Source organism: Coregonus clupeaformis, chromosome 23 (assembly GCF_020615455.1).
Source record: "Coregonus clupeaformis isolate EN_2021a chromosome 23, ASM2061545v1, whole genome shotgun sequence".
Classification (NCBI taxonomy): Eukaryota; Metazoa; Chordata; class Actinopteri; order Salmoniformes; family Salmonidae; genus Coregonus; species Coregonus clupeaformis.
The window spans coordinates 7844961-7870228 of NC_059214.1; the positions used below are offsets into that span (position 1 = coordinate 7844961).

The window sequence follows — 25268 nt, forward strand, 5'->3', positions numbered from 1 at the left end:
ACAACTACTCACCACAATATTACTGACCACAACTACTGAACACTACAGCCCACAATACTGACTACAGCTAATGACCACAACCGCACAACTACTGACCATAACTACTGACCACACAACTACTGAACCACACAACTAAGGACCACAACCACACAACTACTGACCACAACCACAAAACTATTGACTACAACTACTGACCACAGTTACTGCACAAAACACATGACCAGAACTACTGACCAAAACCACACAACTACTGAACACAATTTCTGACCATAACCACAAAACTACTGAAAGAAACCACACAACTACTGAACACAGAACTACTGGCAACAACAACACAACTACAGAGCATAACTGCTGACCACTACAGCCCACAAGACTGACTACAGCTACTGACCACAACCATACAACTACTGACCACAACTACCTAACCACACACCTACTTACCAAAACTACTGACAACTACTGACCACAGCTACAGACCACAACACCACAACTACTGACCACACAACTACTGAACCACATAAAAAAGGACCACAACCAAACAAAAACTGACCACAACCACAAAATTACTGACCACAACTACTGACCACTATAGACCTCAACTACTGACCACAACTACTGAACAAAACTACTGACCACAACTACTGACCACACAACGACTGAACCACACAACTAAGGACCACAACCAAACTACCGACCACAACAATACAACTACTGACCACAACTACAGACCACTATAGACCTCAACTACTGACCAAAACTACTGTTCACAATGGCAATACTACTAACCACAACTAATGATGACTACTGAACAAAACTACTGACCACAAATACTGACCACAACTACTGACCACAAAACTGCTGACCACAACCGCACAGCTACTGACCATAACCTCACAACTGTTGACTACAACTACTAACCACAGCTACCACACACAACTCAAGGGCACAACTACTGACCACTACCACACAACTACTGACCAGAACTACTGAGCAAAACCACACAACTACTGACCACAATTACTGACCATAACAAAAAAACTACTGACAACAACCACACAACTACTGACCACACTTAATGACCACAAAACTACTGAACCACACAACTAAGGACCATAACCACACAACTACTGACCACAACCACAAAATGACTGACCACAACTACTGACCACTACTGCTGACCACAACCACTGACCACAACTACTGACAACCACCACACAATTACTGACCACAACCACACAAGTACTGACCACACAATTACTAAACCACACACATATTGACAACAACAACACAATGAATCACAAAATTACTGACCACAACTACTGACCATTACAGCCCACAATACTGACCATAACCACACAACTACTTACCACACCTACTGAACCACACAACTAAGGACCAGAACCACACAACTACTGACCACAACCACAAATGTACTGACCACAACTACTGACCACTATAGACCTCAACTACTGACCACAACTACTGACCACAACTACTGACCACTACTGAACAAAACTACTGACCACAACTACTGAACCACACACCTACTTACCAAAATGACTGACCACACAACTACTGAACCACACATCTAAGGACTACAACCACACAACTACTGGCCACAACTACTAAACTACTGACCACAACTACTGAACCACACACCTACTTAACAAAACTACTGACCACAACTACAAAACTACTTACCACAACTACTGACCACACAACTACTGAACCACACAACTAAGGACCAAAACCAAACAACTACCAACCACAACAATAAAATTACTGACCACAACTACAGACTACTATAGACCTCAACTACTGACCAAAACTACTGTTCACAATGACAATACTACTAACCACAACTAATGATCACTACTGAACAAAACTACAGAGCATAGCTCCTAACCACAACTCCTGACCACAACTACTGACCACAACCACACAATTACTGACCAACACTACTGACAAAAACCACACAACTACTGACCACAACCACAAAGCTACTGACCATAACCTCACAACTGTTGACTACAACTACTGACCACAGCTACTGCACACAACTCCAGGGCACAACTACTGACCACTACCACACAACTACTGACCACAAACTACTGACAACAACAACACAATTACAGAGCATAATTCCTGACCACAACACCTGAGCACAACTACTGACCACAACCACACAACTACTGACCACACCTAATGACTACAACTACTGACCACAACCACACAATTACTAACCACAACTACATACCACAACCATTAAACTACTGACCACACAACTACTGAACCACACAATTAATGACCACAACCACATAACTACTGACCACAACTCATGACAATTACTGAAAAACACCACAAAACTGCTGACCACAACTACTGATCACAACTACTGACCACAACCACATAACTAGTGACCACAATCACAAAACTACTGATCACAACTACTGCTTGAGTCTGCATTAGCTCTGGTCCTGGATGTAGCTAGCTAGCTCTGGTTCCCACTAGCTCTGGTCAAGGTCTGCAATGTAAATTATAACTACTTAAATGTACATAAATTAGCATATAATAGATGCCAACAATAACTGTAACTCTTGAACCATTAAAGCTAGAGTCACCAAACCGACTTTCACATGTTCATGCTATCCTAACTTCAAATTCTTTAAAACTTTTTTCAACTATAATGATGTACATTTGCATACATTTCCATAAAATAATCCACCAACAGTAACTCTTGAACTGTTCTAAACCTCAATTACTGACCACAACCACAAAACTACTGACCACAACTGAACACTACTGACCACATCTACTGACCACAACTACTCAAACCAAACACCTACTTATCAAAACTGCTAATCACTACTGAACCACAACTGCTGACCACAACCACACAACTACTAACCACAATTACTGAACTACACAACTACTGAACCACACAACTAATGGCCACAACCACACAACTACTGACCACAACTCAGACACCCATGCATACCCCACAAGACGTGCCACCAGAGGTCTCTTCACAGTCCCCAAGTTCAGAACAAACTATGGAAGGCGCACAGTACTACATAGAGCCATGACTATATGGAACTCTATTCCACATCAAGTAACTAATGCAAGCAGTAAAACCACTACAGGGAGTTTGCCCACCTATTTCAGGCGGTTTTCAATCACCCGCCCGAGGGTCGAGAGGCGGGTGAGCAGCTGGTCCACTTGAGGCAGGGGACGAGGACAGTACAGGAGTTCGCGCTGGAGTTCCGGATTCTGGCAGCAGGATCCGGGTGGAACGAGCTGGCCCTGATCAACCAGTTCTGGTGCCATCTACGGGAGGATGTCCGACGGGAGCTAGCCTGCCGTGACACCAATTTGTCTTTTACCGAACTGGTGGACATGGCCATTCGTCTGGATAACCTGCTGGCAACCAGAGGACGTCCTGGAGGAGGTCTGCCCGTTCCCGACCAACGCCGATCCAGAGCTCATGGAGCTGGGTGGTACCGCGCACAGAGAGAGCGGAAGACGACAGCGCCAGTGCCAATCGGATGGCACGAAGGGACATTCCACCTCACGTTGTCGTCAGCGCTCTTTTGGGTCAGGAGGCGGCCGGCAGGGCACTCTCGCATCACCCCAGGTATTGAGCACCCACACTTGTTCAGAGCCCTCTGCTGCGCACTGTACCATACCCATATACAGTATACCCATATACATATACTTCCCAAGTGTAAGGCGCTGGGAACTTTATGGATAAAACTTTCGCACGCCGCCAGGGCATTTCATTAGTGCCCCTATCCATTCCACGCCCCATCAGAGCACTTGATAGTCATGGTACCAGTCACCATGATCACACAGGAGACGCATTGTGAGCAGGTCACATTTTCCATCATTGACTCTCCTGCTTTCCCTGTGGTGTTAGGTATTCCGTGGCTAGCACTCCACAACCCCACTTTCTCATGGCCGCAGAGGGTTCTCATGGGGTGGTTGCGAGAGTGTCAGGGTAGTTGTCTGGATGTTTCCATTGGTGCAACCACAGTGGAAAGTCCAGACGGTGCCTCCACCGTGCATATTCCCCCCGAATACTATGATCTGGTACAAGTTTTCTCCAAGAATAAAGCAACTAAATTGCCACCTCATCAGGTGGGGGATAGTGCAATAAACCTTCGGGTAGACGCTGTACCTCCCAGGAGTCATTTGTATCCCCTGTCGCAGGCGGAGGCTATGGAGACATACGTCACCGAGTCCCTGCGCCAGGGTTACATACGTCCCTCCACTTCACCTGCCTCCTCAAGCTTCTTTTTTGTGAAGAAGAAAGACGGCGGTCTGCGCCCGTGCATTGACTATCGACCACTGAACAAGGAGACAATTAGATTTCGTTATCCTCTCCCCCTCATTCCGTCAGTGGTTGAGTCATTGCATGGAGCGCACTTCTTCACTAAATTAGATCTCAGGAGTGCGTACAACCTGGTGCGTATCCGAGAGGGAGATGAGTGGAAGACAGCATTCAGCATAACCACGGGGCATTATGAATACCTGGTGATGCCCTATGGTTTGATGAATGCTCCCACAGTCTTCCAGTCCTTTGTGAACCAGGTGTTTCGGGACATGCTTGGTCGCGGTGTAGTGGTCTACATCGATGACATCTTGGTGTATTCCGCTATGCGCGCCGAGCATGTGTCCCTGGTTCGCAAAGTACTGGCCCGACTGTTGGAAAATGACCTTCATGCTAAGGCAGAAAAGTGTATGTTTTTCCAGCAGTCGTCTCCTTCCTCGGATACCGCATTTCTACCACAGGTGTGGAGATGGAGGGCGATCGCATTGCAGCCATGCGTAATTGGCCGACTCCAACCAAGGAGGTGCAGCGCTTCCTTGGCTTCGCCAACTATTATCTGAGGTTTATCCGGGGCTTTGGCAAGGTCTTAGCTCCCGGCTCCGCTGGTCTGCTGAGGCTGACAGGGCCTTCAGTAACCTGAGGAAATTGTTCACCTCAGCCCCGGTACTGGCCCACCCCGATCCATCACTACCGTTCGTAGTGGAGGTGGATGCGTCCGAGGTTGGGATGGGAGCAGTCCTGTCTCAACGCTCGGGCACGCCACCCAAGCTCCGCCCCTGTGCATTCTTCTCAAAGAAGCTCAGCCCGGCGGAGCAGAACTACGACGTTGGTGATCGGGAGCTGTTGGCTGTTGTTCGAGCTCTGACCGTGTGGAGACATTGGCTCGAGGGGGCGAAACACCCATTCCTCGTCTGGACGGACCACCGTAACCTGGAGTACATCCGGGCAGCGAGGAGGCTGAACCCTCGCCAGGCCAGGTGGGCCCTATTCTTCACCCGGTTTGATTTCACACTGTCATACATTCCGGGTACGAAGAACGTGAAGGCAGACGCACTGTCCCGGCTGTATGATACAGAGGAGAGGCCCAGAGACAATACCCCCATACTGCCAGACTCATGCATTGTGGTGCCGGTAGTATGGGCGATGGACGCGGATATAGCGCAGGCATTACGCACAGATCCATCTCCACCGCAGTGTCCAGCTGGGCTGCAGTACGTGCCTGCGCTTATCTGTGATCGTCTGATCTACTGGGCACACACGTCACCCTCCTCTGGTCACCCAGGTATCGGTCGTACAGGGCGCTGCCTGACCGAAAAGTACTGGTGGCCTACCTTGGCTAAAGACGTGCGGGTGTATGTTTCCTCCTGCTCAGTGTGCGCCCAGAGTAAGGCACCTAGGCATTGTGTTGTGTGACAAAACTGCACATTTTAGAGAGGCTTTTTATTGTCCCTAGCATAAGGTGCACCTGTGTAATGATCATGCTGTTTAATCAGTTTCTTGATATGCCACGCCTGTCAGATGAATGGATTATCTTGGGAAAGGAGAAATGCTCACTAACAGGAATGTAAGCAAATTTGTGCACAACATTTTTGAGAAATACGCTTTTTGTGCATATGGAAGAATTAGGGGATCTTTAATTTCAGCTCATGAAACATGGGACCATCACTTTATATGTTGTGTTTATATTTTTGTTCACTATATACAGTACCCGTTCAAAGTTTGGACACACCTACTCATTCAAGGGTTTTTCTTTATTTTTACTATTTTCTACATTGTAGAATAATAGTGAAGACATCAAAACTATGAAAAAACACATATGGAATCACGTAGTAACCAAAAAAGTGTTAAACAAATCCAAATATATTTTATATTTTACATTCTTCAAAGTAGCCACCATTTGCCTTGATGACAGCTTTGTGCACTCTTGCCATTCTCTCAACCAGCTTCATGAGGAATGCTTTTCCAACAGTCTTGAAGGAGTTCCCACATATGCTGAGCACTTGTTGGCTGCTTTTCCTTCACTCTGAAGTCCAACTCATCCCAAACCATCTCAATTGAGTTGAGGTCGGGTGATTGTGGAGGCCAGGTCATCTGATGCAGCACTCCATCACTCTCTTTCTTGGTCAAATAGCCCTTACACAGCCTGGAGGTGTGTTGGATCATTGTCCTGTTAAGAGCAAACCTGATGGGATGGTGTATCGCTGCAGAATGCTGTGGTAGCCATGCTGGTTAAGTGTGCCTTGAATTCTAAATAAATCACTGACAGTGTCACCAGCAAGTTACCCCCACACCATCACACCTCCTCCTCCATGCTTCACGGTGGGAACCACATATGCGGAGATCATCAGTTCACATACTCTGCGTCTCACAAAGACACGGCGGATGGAACCAAAAATCTAAAATTTGGACTCATCAGATCAAAGGACAGATTTCCACCGGTCTAATGTCCATTGCTCGTGTTTCTTGGTCCAAGCAAGTCTCTTCTTCTTATTGGTGTCCTTTAGTAGTGGTTTCTTTGCAGCAATTCGACCATGAAGGCCTGATTCACGTAGTCTCCTCTGAACAGCTGATGTTGAGATGTGTCTGTTACTTGAACTCTGTAAAGCATTTATTTGGGCTGCAATCTAAGGTGCAGTTAACTCTAATGAACTTATCCTCTGCAGCAGAGGTAACTCTGGGTCTTCCTTTCCTGTGGCGGTCCTCATGAGAGCCAGTTTCATCATAGCGTTGATGGTTTTTGCAACCTCACCTGAAGAAACATTCAAAGTTCTTGAACTTTTCCCGGATTGACTAACCTTCATGTCTTAAAGTAATGATGGACTGTCATTTCTCTTTGCTTATTTGAGCTGTTCTTGCCATAATATGGACTTGGTATTTTACCAAATAGGGCTATCTTCTGTATATCACCCCTACCTTGTCACAACACAACTGATGTGTCCAAACCTTTGACTGGTACAGTTGAAGTCGGACGTTTACATACACCTTAGCCAAATACATTTAAACTCAGTTTTTCACAATTCCTGACATTTAATACTATTAAATATTCCCTGTCTTAGGTCAGTTAGGATCACCACCTTATTTTAAGAATGTGAAATGTCAGAATAATAGTAGAGATAATTATTTATTTCAGCTTTTATTTCTGTCATCAAATTCCCAGTGGATCAGAAGCTTACATACGCTCAATTAGTATTTGATAGCATTGCCTTTAAATTGGGTCAAACGTTTCGGGTAGCTTCCCACAAGCTTCCCACAATAAGTTGGGTGAATTTTGGCCCATTCCTCCTGACAGAGCTGGTGTAACTGAGTCAGGTTTGTAGGCCTCCTTTTTCGCACACACTTTTTCAGTTCTGCCCACACATTTTCTATAGGATTGAGGTCAGGGCTTTGTGATGGCCACTCAAAATACCTTGACTTTTGTCACGATCGTCGTTAGATGAAGCGGACCAAGGCGCAGCGTGATATGCGTACATTATTTTATTGCAGTACACAACACGAACCAAAACAACAAAACAAACGATACGTGAAGTCCTGGGTTGAACACAAACCTTCCGGAACAAGATCCCACAATAAACAGTGCCAAACAGGCTGCCTAAGTATGGTCCCCAATCAGAGACAACAAGCTACAGCTGCCTCTGATTGGGAACCACCCTGCCCAACATAGAAATATACGAACTAGAACACAAACCTAGAAAACTAAACAATGAAACCTACACACCCTGGCTCAACATATAAGAGTCCCCAGAGCCAGGGCGTGACAGTACCCCCCCACCCCCCCAAAGGCGCGGACTGCGACCGCGCCAACCAAACACAAGAGGGTAGGGGCCGGGTGGGCATTCCGCCTCGGAGGCGGATCCGGCTCCGGGCGTGATCACCACTCTCTTTCTACCCCCCCGTAGCGCCCCTGGTCTGGTCTGGCCTCGCTGGCCGGAGCTGGACTGGACACCGGTGGAGCGGATAGCTCTGGCTCCGGTATGGAGCAGCTGACCGGTGCCGGACCAGGCACCGGTGGAACAGGCACGGACCGTGCCGGACTGACTACGCGCACCACTGGCTTGGTGCGGGGAGCAGGAACAGGCCGGACTGGGCTGGCGACGCGCACCACTGGCTTGGTGCGGGGAGCAGGAACGGGCCGGACCGGGCTGACGACACGCACCACTGGCTTGGTGCGGGGAGCAGGAACGGACCGGACCGGGCTGATGACGTGCACCACTGGTTTGGTGCGAGGGACAGGAACAGGCCGGACCGGGCTGACGACGCGCACCACTGGCTTGGTGCGGGGAGCAGGAACGGGCCGGACCGGGCTGACGACGCGCACCACTGGCTTGGTGCGGAGGGCAGGAACAGGCCGGACCGGCGACGCGCACCACTGTCTTGGTGTGGGGAGCAGGAACGGGCCGGACCGGGCTGGCGACGCGCACCACAGGCTTGGTGCGAGGGACAGGAACAGGCCGGACCGGGCTGACGACGCGCACAACTGGCTTGGTGCGGGGAGCAGGAACGGGCCGGACCGGGCTGGCGACGCGCACCACAGGCTTGGTGCGAGGGACAGGAACAGGCCGGGCTGGACTGTCGAGACGGACTGGAGGTCTGGAACGGAGAGCTGACACAACCCGTCCTGGCTGAATGCCTATTTCCACACACTCTGTGTGAGGCATCAGCACAGGACGTACAGGGCTGTGCACTCGTACTGACACTACAGCACGTGGCACTGGCGCAGGATATCCGGGACCGAGGAGGGGTACTGGAGACCACGAGCGTTGAGCCGGCACACTCCGTCCTGGCTGCATGCCCACCTTAGCACGACACGTGCGTGGTGCTAGCCCAGGACGTACAGGACTGTGCCGGAACACTCACGGCACAGTACGTAGCTCCGCATAACTCGGACCTGCCCAGTCTCACGCTGCCTAGCCTGAGTACGGGGAGTTGGCTCTGCTCTACCTCTAGGCTCCGCCAACCACCCTTCCAGCCCCCCAAACCTGGTGGCCTTCTCTCCTAAATCGGCGATGCGCCCTGTAGCTGCCTCCAGCAGCCCCGTCGTCCACGCCGTGTGCCCCCCCAAAAAAATTAATTGGAGTTGCCTCTCGCGTGTCCGTCGTCGGCACGGTTGGTGCCGTTTCTCTACTCTTGCCAGGGCCTGTACCTTTGCCCAGGGCCCTCTGCCCACGAATATGTCCTCCCATGACCACCATTCGCCCACCTGAGCCATCGCCAGCTTCTCCTCCTGGGCACGCTGCTTGGTCCTTTTATGGTGGGATCTTCTTTCACGATCGTCGTTAGATGAAGCGGACCAAGGCGCAGCGTGATATGCGTACATTATTTTATTGCAGTACACAACACCAACCAAAACAACAAAACAAACGATACGTGAAGTCCTGGGTTGAACACAAACCTTCCGGAACAAGATCCCACAATAAACAGTGCCAAACAGGCTGCCTAAGTATGGTCCCCAATCAGAGACAACAAGCTACAGCTGCCTCTGATTGGGAACCACCCTGGCCAACATAGAAATATATACGAACTAGAACACAAACCTAGAAAACTAAACAATGAAACCTACACAATCTGGCTCAACATATAAGAGTCCCCAGAGCCAGGGCGTGACAACTTTGTTGTCCTTAAGCCATTTTGCCACAACTCTGGAAGTATGCTTGGGGTCATTGTCCATTTGGAAGACCCAGTTGCTTCTTCCTTGCTGAGCGGCCTTTCAGGTTATGTTGATATAGGACTCCCTTTACTGTGGATATAGATACTTTTGTACCTGTTTCCTCCAGCATCTTCACAAGGTCCTTTGCTGTTGTTCTGGGATTGATTTGCACTTTTCGCACCAAAATACGTTTATCTCTAGGAGACAGAACGCGTCTCCTTCCTGAGCGGTATGACGGCTGCGTGGTCCCATGGTGTTTATACTTGCATACTATTGTTTGTACAGATGAACTTGGTACCTTCAGGCATTTGGAAATTGCTCCCAAGGATGAACCAGACTTGTGGAGGTCCCAAAAAAAATTCTGAGGTCTTGGCTGATTTATTTTGATTTTCCCATGATGTCAAGCAAAGAGACACTGAGTTTGAAGGCAGGCCTTGAAATACATCCACAGGTACACCTCCAATTGACTCAAATGATGTCAATTGGCCTATCAGAAGCTTCTAAAGCCATGACATCATTTTCTAGAATTTCCCAAGCTGTTTAAAGGCACAGTCAATTTAGTGTATGTAAACGTCTGACCCACTGGAATTGTGATACAGTGAATTATAAGTGAAATAATCTGTCTGTAAACAATTGTTGGAAAAATTACTTGTGTCATGCACAAAGTAGATGTCCTAACCGACTTGCCAAAACTTTAGTTTGTTAAAAAGACATTTGTGGAGTGGTTGAAAAACCAGTTTTAATGACTCCAACATAAGTGTATGTAAACTTCCGACTTCAACTGTACCTAACATTTGCATAAAATAACCCACCACCAGTAAGTATTGAACCGTTAATGCTATAGGCACCAAACCAACTTTCACATCTTCAGGCTACCCTAACTTCAAATTCTTTAAAACTTTTATCAACTATAACTATATAAATTAGCAAACATTAGCATACAATATCCCAGCAACAGTAACTCTTGAACTGTTCAAGCTAGAGACACCAAACCAACTTTCACGTGTTATTGTATTCTATAAATCAATTGATTTTTAACAAGCTAGCAACTACAACACATTTTCTTCAGGAAATGTACTTTTCTAGTTTAAATGATCTTTCTCCAAAACATTTCTATATTGTCCCATACAATAATATGTACTGTTAATTTTTGGTATAATTTTGTATATATATATTTTTATTATTATATTTGGCGATACCACTGCAATCCTGCCTCGACCCAGACTTTGAATACACCTGCCTGTATGGACACTTGGAGAGATGATTGAATGCCCATCAAAGAACATGGCCCATTTGATCATTACATTCAAGGACATACTGTATTACAATTACGGTGATCAAATTAGCTCTGATAGCTGTGCACAACTTTGTATAGCTATCATTCGGAATGACTCCCCTAATACTAAACTTAGGTTTCTGAATGTCAACGAATGTGAGTATAGCACTCAAATGTCCTAGTGAAATCAACACCACATGCCAACCACAACACCCACGTCTAAATTAGTTCTGATACGACAGTGTTACATACAAAATGTAACTTTATTAACCTTCATGCCTCCATTCATATTAGTATACATGTATATGTTTGAACTCAGTTTCATTTCACAGCTCCATCCATATGAAGAATATTGACAGAATATTTAGACAACTTTTGAAGAACAGAAAAGAAAGAGCAGAAGAAGAATATGAAAAACACTTGTTATTACTACCTTTGAAAAACATTGGGATTCCGTATCAGTTCGCAGAATTCCTTGAGCTAGGGTCTCCCTTTGAAACATTGTGGGGCAATATCACAATGTTACGGTAAGAATGAAAAGCTCTGAATATATTTACAATACAGGCACTATACATAAATACAGGAACAACAATTACTGTACGTAATAGCAGTGAACTTGAAACAAAGGCATTGGCGTCACTAAATAATTATTCAAAAGCAGAGATAAAAGACACACAGAATTTTAACAGAAATTAAATTAATATTGAACGGATACAGATATAAGTGTAATCAAAATTATTTCACAGGGTGCTCCCCAAGGGTTGGTATTCCGGCTTTTACACATTAAATAGAGCTTTCCCTGTGAACCACAATACATTCAACACTGTGTAAAATCAGTAATATCAAATGGCTGTCACTCTTCTGTGCTTATGCATGCTGCAATAGCTGGCTGATTATGAAAAAAGGAAAGTAGTTGCACAAATCAGCAGTATCGGAGAGGTCAAAACCCAAATGAGACGATAACGATAAAATAATTAAATTATTTACGCTAAATTTATGTTGTAAATACATCCATACAAATCATATTCAGCTTCCATGGGAGATTCATACACCATGTGAAAGGCTGGTATGAGGATACTGTATTAAAACAATGTGGTAAGGCTCAGTGCATTGAAAATAAACTGAAAAATGGGAGGTGGTGTGTTTGCATAATGGTTTCAGAGTTGATGTGCTTTTGTTTTTAATTTTTTACGAATACTTCTCTGGCTGAGTATCAACTCAAAGGTCTATATTTGAATTTATATGATACATGTTAGTTGTGAAATAGTTTATGTTGATGCTTTTCAGAGATTCACTGTGATAGGAGGCACTATTCATTATTGCATAACTTTGACCCTGCTTACCATTACAAAATTATGCTTGTAAAAAGTTTTGATAATGCTAAAGGGGAGTGGTAATGCATGCATACAATAGGCCTCTGTGTACACATGCAAAATGTTAGTTAACTTTCAAGTGAAGTTAACCTCTTAAGGATCTGACCCTTTTTTCAATTTTTGAATAAAATTACATACCCAAATCTAACTGCCTGTAGCTCAGGACCTGAAGCAAGGATATGCATATTCTAGATACCACTTGAAAGGAAACACTTTGAAGTTTGTGGAAATACATTTTATGTACTTGAAAATGTATCAATTGACCAATTTGGCACATTTGGGCAGACTTGATACAAAATAGTCCAGTACTGCAATGCTTCACTGGATCAATCTGAAACTTTGCACACACACACTGCTACCATCTAGTGGCCAAAACCTAAATTGCGCCTAAACTGCAATATTAAATTGTGGCCTTTCTCTTGCATTTCAAAGATGGAACAAAAAAATACATAGAAAACGTATGTTTTTTTGTTTGTATTATCTTTTACCAGATCTAATGTATTATATTCTCCTACATTAATTTCACATTTCCACAAACTTCAAAGTGTTTCCTTTCAAATGGTATCAAGAATATGCATATCCTTGCTTCAGGTCCTGAGCTACAAGCAGTTACATTTGGGTATGTCATTTTAGCCAAAAATGGAAAAAAAAGGGTCCAATCCTTAAGAGATTAAATAAAATAACAACGCTAATGTGAATGAACACCTGAATAAAATAGTTTTATATATTGTTGATATGAATCTGTACTTCTACTTGTAAGATTCTTCTACTGAACATGGCTGGGTGGAGAATTACGTATTTGGATTTGATCAATCTATAACAGCAATTATCTGATAAAATGTTTGACAGTATTTATATGGAAACCTTCTCTTGTTTTGAGAAAGAAGACAATCACAAACCAAAATGCTAAATGGCATTTTTCTGACATCACATTTCATCAAGTATTTTAGATAACAAAACTGTTTATCATCAATAGCCCCATTGTACTGTATATCAAACCAGATAAATGAGTGTCTCTGAAAAAGACTTTACATGTATAAATGTATTTCCTCGTATCTAATAATTAAAATCCCAATTTTTTAAATGTATATACAGACTGTAGAACTGAGTTATATTTATTTATTTATTTCCACTAACACATATATTACAACATTTCAAAATATATATATATTTTTACAGAAAATTGTTATATGCAAGATGAAGTGCCCCTCATTTCAGAAAAGTACAGTATATGAATAATAAAATATGCTGATAATTATTAATATGTATCAATGGACTTTGAATTTTTTTAATGAATTCATTTAAAAATTCTACTTCATAACAAACAAGGTGCTGATGATATGCTTGAGCAAAAAAAGGCAATACAATTGGAAATATTCACATGTACACAAACAACATATACTGTAGCAACATAATATGACATATATTATAATACTTCATAATACCAAAAGGGAGAGAGACGAATTGGGCATGTTTCGGCAAAATACATTTTTGTTTCAGGTAAGGATGTGGTTTTTAATTCTAGTACAGGACCACTACACTGGTGTGTCTGTGTGTATTATTAAGTCACTGAGCATATGCTGCAATCTCTGTGTCCAAATGAATGTGACTCAACAAAATCTTAATTTACTGTCCTTCTGAAATGTGCTCCTGAAACTGTTAGCAGGGATCCAGCATACTCTAACCTCTGTGTATAAAATGCAAGTTGTACTGCACTACAAAAATACTTTGAACAAATGCAATTATCATACATGTGGGATTCTGTTATGAATGGCTTTGATAATGATGAACACCATCAGATCTACACTACCGTTCAAAAGTCACTTATCCATGAAAACATACATGAAATGAGTTTGAATAGGAAATATAGCAAAACGAATAGGAAATTTAGTCATTGACAAGGTTAGAAATAATAATTGTGTCCTTCAAACTTTGCATTCGTTAAAGAATCCTCCACATTTGGAGCAATTACAGCCTTGCAGACCTTTGGCATTCTAGTTGTCAATTTGTTGAGGTAATCTGAAGGGATTTCACCCCATGCTTCCTGAAGCACCTCCCACAAGTTGGATTGGCTTGATGGGCACTTCTTACGTACTATACGGTCAAGCTGCTCCCACAACAGCTCAATAGGGTTAAGATCCGGTGACTGTACTGGCCACTCCATTATAGACAGAATACCAGCTGACTGCTTTTTCCCTAAATAGTTCTTGCATAGTTTTGAGCTGTGCTTTGGGTCATTGTCCTGTTGTAGGAGGAAATTGGCTCCAATCAAGTGCCATCCACAGGGTAGGGCATGGCGCTGCAAAATGGAGTAATAGCCTTCCTTCTTCAAGATCCCTTTTACCCTGTACAAATCTCCAACTTTACCACCACCAAAGCACCCCCAGACCGTCACATTGCCTCCACCATGCTTGACAGATGGCATCAAGCACTCCTCCAGCATCATTTAATTTGGTCTGCGTCTCACAAATGTTCTTCTTTGTGATCCGAACACCTCAAACTTCGATTTGTCTGTCCATAACACTTTTTCCAATCTTCCTCTATCCAGTGTCTGTGTTCTTTTGCCCATCTTAATCTTTTCTTTTTATTGGCCAGTCTGAGATATGGCTTTTTCTTGCAACTCTGCCTATAAGGTCAGCATCCCGGAGTCGCCTCTTCACTGTTGACATTGAGACTGGTGTTTTGCGGGTACTATTTAATAAAGCTGCCAGTTGAGGACCTGTGAGGCGTCTGTTTCTCAAACTAGACACTCTAATGTATTTGTCCTCTTGCTCAGTTGTGCACCGGGGCCTCCCACTCCTCTTTCTATTCTGGTTAGAGCCAGTTTGCGCTGTTCTGTGAAGAGAGTAGTACACAGCGTTGTACGAGATCTTCAGTTTCTTGGCAATTTCTCGCATGGAATAGCCTTCCTTTCTCAGAACAAGAATAGACTGACGAGTTTCAGAAGAATGTTCTTTGTTTCTGGCCATTTTGATCCTGTAATCAAACCCACAATTGCTGATGTTCCAGATACTCAACTAGTCTCAAGAAGGCCAGATTTATTGCTTCTTTAATCAGCACAACAGTTTTCAGCTGTGCTAACATAATTGCAAAAGGGTTTTCTAATGATCAATTAGCCTTTTAAAATGATAAACTTAGATTAGCAAACACAACGTGCCTTTGGAACACAGGACTGATGGTTGCTGATAATGGGCCTCTGTACGCCTATGTAGATATTCCATAAAAAAATCAGCCGTTTCCAGCTACAATAGCCATTTACAACATTAACAATGTCTACACTGTATTTCTGATCAATTTGATGTTATTTTAATGGCCAAGAAATTGCTTTTCTTTCGAAAACAAGGACATTTCTAAGTGACCCCAAACTTTTGAACGGTAGTGTATGTCACATAGTTGTAAAAAGTGAAATCTGATAACTTCGCTGATAGGAAAGGTTTACAATATTGCTTTCATGTAGCTCAGAAAAATGTATGTAGTGTTATTTGTATGTCCATAGGCATCTCTTTCCAACCGGCTGGATTAATTGGTAATTTGCAGTTGATGTCAAACAACCTGCAAAACAGAAGTGGTTGATGTCATAGCTAAGAATGAATGGAAGTTGAGCCATATATATGTTTTAATACCCCAGTTGCAGTGCCTTGTAAAAGTATTCAGACCCCTTGGATTTCTTCACATTTTATTGTGTTACAAAGTGGGATTAAAATAGATTTAATTGTATTTTCTTTTCTCAACAATCTACACAAAATACACTAATGTCAAAGTGGAAGATATATATATTTCTTTATTCTTACAAATACATAAATAAAATATAGTCATTGCGTACGTATTCAGCTCCCAGAGTCCATACCTTTGGCAGCAATTACAGCTGTGAGTCTTCTTGGGTAAGTCTCTAAGAACTTTGCACACCTGGATTGTGCAATATTTGCCAATTATTATTTTCAAAGTTCTTCAAGCTCTGTCAAGATGTTGGGGATTTATTTTTATTTAACCTTCATTTAACTAGGCAAGTCAGTTAAGAACAAATTCTTATTTATGATGACGGCCTACCCCGGCCAAACCCGGACGACGCTGGGCCAATTGTGCGCCGCCCTGTGGGACTTCCAATCACGGCCGGATTGTGATAAAGACTGGAATCGAACCAGAGTCTGTAGTGACGCCTCTAGCACTGAGATGCACTGAGATGCAGTGCCTTAGACCGCTACGCCCACTCGGGATCATGGCTAGTCAGCCATTTTCAAGTCATGCCATAGTGTTTCAAGCAGATTAAAGTCAAAACTGTAACTTGGCCACTTAAGAACATACACTATTTTCTTGGTAAGCAACTCCAGTGTAGATTTGGCCTTGTGTTGTAGGTTATTGTCCTGCTGAAAGGTGAATTCCTCTTCCAGTGTCTGGTGTAAAGCAGACTGAAGCAGGTTTTGCTCTAGGATTTTGTCAGTGTTTAGCCCTATCCCATTTATTTTTATCCTGAAAAACTCCCCAGTATTTGCCGATGTCAAGCATCCATGATTCAGCCACCACCAAGCTTGAAAATAAGGAGACAGTTACCCCAAACATAGGGCTTTGCATTTAGGCCAAAAAGTGTATTCATTTGCCATGTTTTTTTGCAGTATTATATTATTTTGTATATTTGTGTTCCATTCACTCTGTCGTTTAGGTCATTATTGTGGAGTCACTACAATGTTATTGATTATCTGCTAAATATGTGTATGTGACCAATAGCATTTGATTTGATTTGATCCATCCTCAGTTCTCTCCCATCACAGCCATTGAACTCTGTAGCTGTTTTAAAATCCCCAATGGCCTGATGGTAACTTCCCTGAGCAGTTTCATTCCTGTCCAGCAGCTCAGTTCAGAAGAACGACTGTATCTGCGAGGTGTCTAGGTGGTTTAATACATAATGAACAGCATAATTATTAACTAGACCATGCTTAAAGAGATAGTCCATGTCTGATTTGTTATTATTACCCACCTACAAATCAATGCCCTTTTTTATGAGGCTTTCGAAAAGCTCCCTGGTCTTTGTAGTTGAATATGTGCTTGAAATTCAATACTTGTCTGAGGGACCTTACAGATGTTGTATGAATGGGGGACAGAGGAAGGGTTAGTCATTTAGAAATCATGTCAACCCCTATTATTTCATACATAGTGAGTCCATGTACATGTTTATGTGATTTGTTAAGCCACATTTTACGCCTGAACTAATTTAGGCTTGCCTAAACAAAAGGGGCTGAATACTTATGCAATTACTATATTTTATTGTATTAATAAAATGTTTTACATAAGAGTTTTTTATGTATATGGTTGACAGAAAATTACAATTAAATCCATTTTAATCCCACTTTGTAACACAATAAAATGTGAAGAAATCCAAGGGGTCTGAATACGTTTGGAAGGCATTATAGTTGTAAATCTATTTATGGTTATATAAAAATCTCTATATAGCCGTAAATCTATTTTTGATCAATGTACAGAGACTGCTCAAAATGTGGTTTTAGTGTGTTGAATAAACCTTTACTCTGAGATATGGTAGATGAGACAGTAGAGACCGTAATATGGATATCTGTCATTGAGGGACATGCAAGACAAACTGCAAGAAAAGGTAGACCTGATGCTGGATCTGAAGACCTCACATCATGTTTTGTGTATGTGTGACTAAAAAAGACACTGCTCTCTCTCAACCCGCCAGACAAAGCTACAGGGCCAACTGTCTGTGTGCATCGTGTACTACAGTATGTAGAAAAGAGAAGGGGATATTTTTCCAAGTTTGACAAACATGTAGGTCTCCTCAACCACCCATAATGAATGTGACATTTTCCAAACAGTTTACAGTGAGCTTGCCTATAACCTTGTGCTGTAGCTACAAATCCAGTAGAAATATAGAAATTTGTAGTATAGAGTACAAAGTGGCACTTGTAGAAATATATGTGTAACAGAGGAATTTCGGGTAATTTCGGGTATCAGCAACCGGAACAGGATACAACAACATTTCCCTGTTCTGAATGTATTGCTTTCCAATTGAACTAAAGTAACCGAGCGCCGGGTTAGCCCTCTGAACTAAAGCCAATATGCTTTAGCTCTAGACTACTAACACACAAATGATCACAATGCCAATGCCAATCCCTTTCACTGAAAATACCAGGGATATGAAACAAAATCCTTGAATATTATGGAATCATCATAGGTGTGAATCTGTAAGGTGCTTCAAAGTTGTTTTCACATACCGGATATGTTCATTCGATTTTTCATTGTACATTGGGGTGTGGATTGATGTTTCTTTGTGAAATGTATCAAAAGCAGGCATACACAGCAATATATAATAAACTAGAAACAATAAAAGTCTCCATATTAAAACTATATTTGCCCAAAGAGATTGCACTTTACTGATTGCTAATCACAGCACAAAATGCACCAATAAAGTTACTTTTTTAAAAGAAAAAGTGATGAACCGCAATGTGGTTGAGTCGATCTCGTGTGCTAACAAGATCCATTGAATGAAAAACAAAACAAATAGCAAAAACAACTCCACATCTATATCACTGGTCCATTGGGATGCTCCTGATGCTTCTGATTCTAGAACACTGGTATTAGAACTTATTCTAGAATACTGATTCTAGAACACTTAAACCAGTTTCTATAGGTACAATCTATGTGTGGATGGCGTCCTCTGGTGCCGGTTGTCCTGAAACACAGAGATGCAGGAAGCTGCTATAGGGAGGGAACTGTGCAACAATACTTTCCATAGGCGAATCGGAATCTGTGTCTGTTTATTTCATTGTCCAATCCAAGGCCAAGGTCTGCCCTATACTTCAAAACACATGCACACAGCCCTTCCATCCATTCATCCAGCCATCCAATCCGCAGAGTTCTTTCACATTATAGACGCGAGAAAAGCAGCCATTTTGAACAATATAACCAAAACAAAGACACCAAGAAGAAAACGTTTGGGATTCAAGTTTCCTTCCAAATGAACGAAGAACAGCTCTACAAAAAAAACTCAGAAGTGAAACCATTTAAGAACAGTGCTAGGAAAAAAGACAGATTGTCGTAAAAACTCCAAACTCCAAAATGACAACAAAAGAGCCTTCTCCGGTTCCAACCCTCCTCAGTCAGTGAGGATCCAGAACCGACTTTGTTTTTTTTTGCTCTGTGGACAGACAGACACCTTTCTGTGCATTTCACTCCTCTCTTCCCACCGCCTCACGGACAAACAATGGAGTGTGTCCAGTCCAGCTGAACCACATTGAGGGAGAGACCCCGCTCCCCCCGGCGGCGATGTGTGTGTGTAAGTGTGTGTTTCTGCTTCGTCTGATGACATCATCACCCTGCAACTGTCTCACACCAACATGTGTCTCCGTCGATGCAGGGCCAGGTGGTCCGAGCGGGAGAAGCTGCGGTCACAGTCTCCACACTTGAAGGGCTTGATGCCTGTGTGTTTCCGGTAGTGGCGCGTCAGCTCATCAGAGCGGGCGAACTTCCACGTGCAGCCGTCCCAGGTGCATTTGTATGGCTTCTCACCTGGACAGGTCAACACAAACAAAGACTTGGTGAAACAGTGACATTCACAACATACAATTCATGTGCATTCCCTATTGTATTGGCTAATGATTTCGCTATTTTCTACTAAAACGGTCTTATATAATATGCTTGGAAAGTGGAGACATCACAAGCATAAAAAAGTAAACAGTTTTGGAGACATTTGGCAGGTTCCCATTGACCCAGGTTTATTCAACAAAAGCACATTACAAAACAACAACATTGCGACAAGTAATGGAAACGGCAGCTGTAGCAGATATTCTAAAGATCGACAACAATTTTATCTGTTGGACAGGAGTGGGTTTTTCTTTTGTCTATCTTTCTTTATAGCGACAAATCATGACGGAAATTGTGTTTTCGAAAAAATAATAATTTCTGAATAATTTTGAAGGTACTTTTATGTCATCACGTAAATAAAGCTCCACTCCACATTTAATTATAAATGCTACTTCTTGCTAAATAGCAATATCTTTGCAGGATAAGGATTGTCCTGACTTTGCTTTTCTGGTTGGCTGGATGAAAGTTTCACCATCCAATTATTTCAGATCTACAGGAGTGCAAGTTTCACCATGGAAAGGACTGCGGTGATACGCTGGCATGTGAAAATGTAGCAGTCAATTGTGATATCTATTTTCTATGCAAACTTTCTAAATGTATACAACAAAATCACTGGACTACTTCCCACCTCAGAGGAAGTTGCCGCACCTATTTCGAGTAATTCCTGTCCAAGAGAGGAAATTCTCGTTAAGGTTCCATCTCGAAGACTGACACAGGCTGCTAATACATATTCAGGATTTGGGGGTGGGAATGTTGTGGTGATTTTCACATTGAGCAGAGAAATAACAACAAATAGGGAACTGACTGACAGTTGTCTGTGTAACTAGCTAGCATGCTAACCTTGGCTAGCTAATGCAAGTTATGTTAGCACCCTTCAAGTTAATACAGGCATACTGTAAATCAGGTGAAAATAATTATTTCAGAAAAAGACTATCAGCCTACTTGTCAAGAGATGAGTCTCAGCTAAACTGTTTCTATACGAGCTGTTGACATGTTGAGGGTTGACGTTTGTCTGACTCTTGCTGTTTGATTATTCCAGTGAAACCGTGTCGGATTCCAGACGTCATTAATATTTGGACATGCACACGGACATAATCAAATAGCTATATTCTTTGTTCTCTCTGTTATCATTTCAGCAAGCTAGCTAGCTATATATCAATGCATTATCACAAGATCAGTTGGATTACAAAGCAAGCACTATAATGTAGGAACAATCTTCCTTTATGTGCAATCAGTGAAAGCATTACCAAGTTTACCTCTCAATACCACAACGATAATGCAAGTGGAGTTTAGTCTAGTGCTGTGGGAAGGTATTTAAAGTAATTACTTAATGTACTGAGTTTATATACCAATTCTGGGGTTAATTTGACTAATGGTTTATTTTAAGAAATATTTTCTCTGTTATTTTCACGATATTTCACATTGTTTGTCTGCATAATTGAAATCTAACATGAATTTGCATGAGACAAAGTCAGAGGTGGGTAGTAACGAGTTACATTTACTCCGTTACATTTATTTGAGTACGTTTTTGAAAAAATTATACTTCTAGGAGTAGTTTTAAATCACTATACTTTTTACTTTTACTTGAGTAGATTTGTGAAGAAGAAACTGTACTCTTACTCCGCTACATTAGGCTACAATGAGGTCGTTACTTTTCTTTTTACCTCTTTGGTATTCTACGCGTCATTGTCTTTATCCCCCCGCATATGCCTTATTTTAATGTTTTATTTTGACAGAGAGAGAGAGACTTCCGCTAAGGCTCTACCACGTGACTGTGTTTCACCAATCAAACGTAGTTGTGCAGTCTCGTCACTTTACCATACTCAATCTCAGTGGCGGGACGGGGTTGGCTTTACAGTCATAGCAACACAAAAATGTCAGAATTAGCCGTCGGCAATGCAGACACAGACGAGGAGGAACACCCGCACCCCTGGCCTCATATTGAAAGCATGTTTACCTTAGTAAAAGTGCGAAAGAACAGCTACATTATGCGGTGTCTTCTGTGTCTACCAAAACAAACGGACATTTCAGCATTCAAGAACTCAACATCTAACTTGAGGAAACATGTAGCGGTAAGTTTCCTAAATTCGTTTTTTTTTGCTGTGGATAGGCGAATGTTTGTCTTTTAGGTTACATATGTTTTAAACATTTTCTATATATATATATATATATATATATATATATATCCACATTTGATGTGATAATAAGTCTCTTTTAATGTCTTGATCTCCCTGTAGCCTCACAGATTTTTTTTTTGTCCACAGAGGATTCACCCCAACAAACTGGCAAAGTACACAGACTTACTAGAGAACCACAGAAAGCGTAAGTCCTCCTCTTCCAGTGATACTCTTGTGAAAAATGCAAAAATCACAGCCTTTGCTGCCCCAGGGCGGGTAACACAAGCAACGCTTGACAAGCTGATGCTAAATTTTGTATGTGAGGCCAACCAACCATTTTCTGTGGTTGAGACGCCATCCTTCAATACTTTGATATAAACCTTGCAACCTCATACAGTAATGACAAGGAAAACGTTATGCACAAGAATACAAGAAGCTGCAAAACACAAGAAGAGCATAATCATAAAAAAGCTGAGTGCTGTGAACTATGTTGCTAACGTAGCTACTTAGGTGTCACCTGTCACTGGATAGACAACACCTCACTGGAGAGGCACTCCACATTGGCTTGTAGACCTGTCAAAGGCTCGCACACGTTTGATGTCCTTGCTGCTGCATTAGAGGAAATACATTCTGAGTACCACATCAGGGAAAAAGTGACCAGGACGACAACAGACAGTGGCTCAAACTTCCTTTCGATTATATGGTGAGGAGAAAGAGGAGGAAGCCATCAATGTACAAGAGGAGAGTGACTCCACCCTTGATGATGCAACAGAAGATCAGAGTGAGTCAGAGGTGGAGTATCAAGATGTCTGCAATTCTGGATGACAACACAGGCCTTGAGTACCAACTTCCAAGGCACCAAAAGTGTGCATGCCATCTCCTCAATCTTATATCCACAGTTGATGCCACTGCTGCAGGAGGAGCTGCAAACGAAACCTACAGAGGCTGTCTCGGTCTGCTTTTGCAAAATGTCATGCTCTTTGGAATAAAACCAGCAGGTCAACCATGGCTCATGAAACAGTGGAACGTGAATGCAAGCTGCAGTTTCTCCGACCCAATCAGACACGCTGGAGCTCCCTGTTCCTCGCTGTAGAAAGGATTGTGCGCATTCACCGAGAGCAAGGAGAACAAGCAATTCGCAATGTCTGCACAGCATTAAAGATAAAGATGTAAGTTGACAAAATGTATATTTTGTTTTTAAAGAATAATAAAAGTAAATAAGCCTTGCTGATTAATGGGTGAATCCACTTGTCTCAAGTAACTAAGTTTTCTTTGCATGGTGGTGTGACAATTGTGGATGACTTGAATGAAATATATATGTATATATATATATATATATTTTTTGTATTTAACATGTACAATGCATAATAAAGACATTGTACCAGAAATAGCTATAAGTAATTGTTTTATCGTTACATCTTTTATAGGTTCAATCCAGCTGAAAATGGGTTTTTGGTCGAGTATGCTGCTGTGATGAAGCCTGTTGCCATGGCCCTTAATATCCTCCAAGGGGAATCATCTGTGCATATGGGCCTCCTGCTGCCAACACTTTACCAGTTGCGGGACAAGCTGAAGAAGTTGGAGTCAACTTGCAAAATGTGTACACCTCTTGTTCACGCCCTGCAGCAAGGGATCCAGAAACGTTTTGGAGACGTCATGAAAGAGCCTGAGCTGATTGCAGCAGCAATACTCCTACCAAGATTCAGAACATCCTGGACCACAGAGGAGAACATCTTAAATGCTGGTAAATATACTTGTTTATCAATTCAAATGTGAACCAGTAGACATTGACCTATATAACTCTGTATAATGTTACTGTCATTTAGGATTATAGTGTGTCAGTGACAAACCACAGGGTGGCAATATAGTTAGTGTGACTTTTTTTTGCTGACTTTTCTTGTTAGATATTGGAACTGGAAGTAAACATAATGCCCGATCTACAACTACATCACTCTCCTCTAATGCCTTTTAGAGAACATGCATTCAGCTTAATTTGTGTTCTGGGATACTAGGCCTGCAATATTGTTTTATTTGGCCATCTATCATGGACTGGTGCTTTTTCAGTTGATGTGTACTGCTGCTCTTTTCCTCTGCTCAGTGAGATGTGCAGTGTGGCCTAATCACAGATCAGAGTATTCATTTCTAGGCACACAGAAAAAGGGCTGTTGCTTGCCATGCAATACAAAGGTACTGAGTAGGCCTAATCAACACCTATTGATTATTTTACGTTGACCACTTCCTTCTGGTGTGCAGTTTTCTGTTCAGCATGCCTGGTATGAAATGTTTGTGTGTTTCCTTCTGTTGTTCTGTCACTGTGGAGACACACACACACAGTTTATGAGAGTTTATGGGCTGCCTCGTTCTAGTTCTGCCTGGTAAAAAAAGTATAAAGGTTTGGAAATTTGTGTTACTTGTGCTTATTTATTTTTTATTTATTATTATTTTATTTTTTAATACTTGAATTTACCTGAATTATTTTAATTTAAGCTATTTTGTAATTCATTAAAGATGATTATTTTGTATTTTTGTCTGTCTGATTGTTGTCTTGTGTTAAAAAATAAATCAGACGTTACTCAACAGTTACTCAGTACTTGAGTAGTTTTTTCACCAAGTACTTTTTTACTCTTACTCAAGTAATTATTTGGATGACTACTTTTTACTTTTACTTGAGTCATATTATTCTGAAGTAACAGTACTTTTACTTGAGTACAATTTTTGGCTACTCTACCCACCTCTGGACAAAGTCCACTTGATCAATAGTTATTGCTGTAGTGTCCTATGCCACTGGTGCCAATGACATCTATAGTGCCACCAACTGTTCTGGTGCAGCCATCTAAGGTTGTAGTGACTTTATATTCACACAGTTTCTAAGGACATATACATACCAAATGTCATGGCCACATGTCCATTGGTTCAGTTCTTATAGCATTGG

At 42.3% G+C, this 25268-nt stretch overlaps 1 protein-coding gene across 1 annotated transcript in view; it reads right to left on the bottom strand.

The window, feature by feature from the left end:
• Window positions 1-17815: 17815 nt before the first annotated feature.
• Window positions 17816-25268, bottom strand: part of klf12b (Kruppel-like factor 12b) — a 201524-nt gene continuing 194071 nt past the window's right edge. The window contains exon 6 of the mRNA XM_041844004.2: window positions 17816-20144. Coding sequence (XP_041699938.2) covers window positions 19963-20144 — 182 coding nt within the window. The 3' untranslated portion in view covers window positions 17816-19962. The remainder of the gene's footprint in view (window positions 20145-25268) is intronic.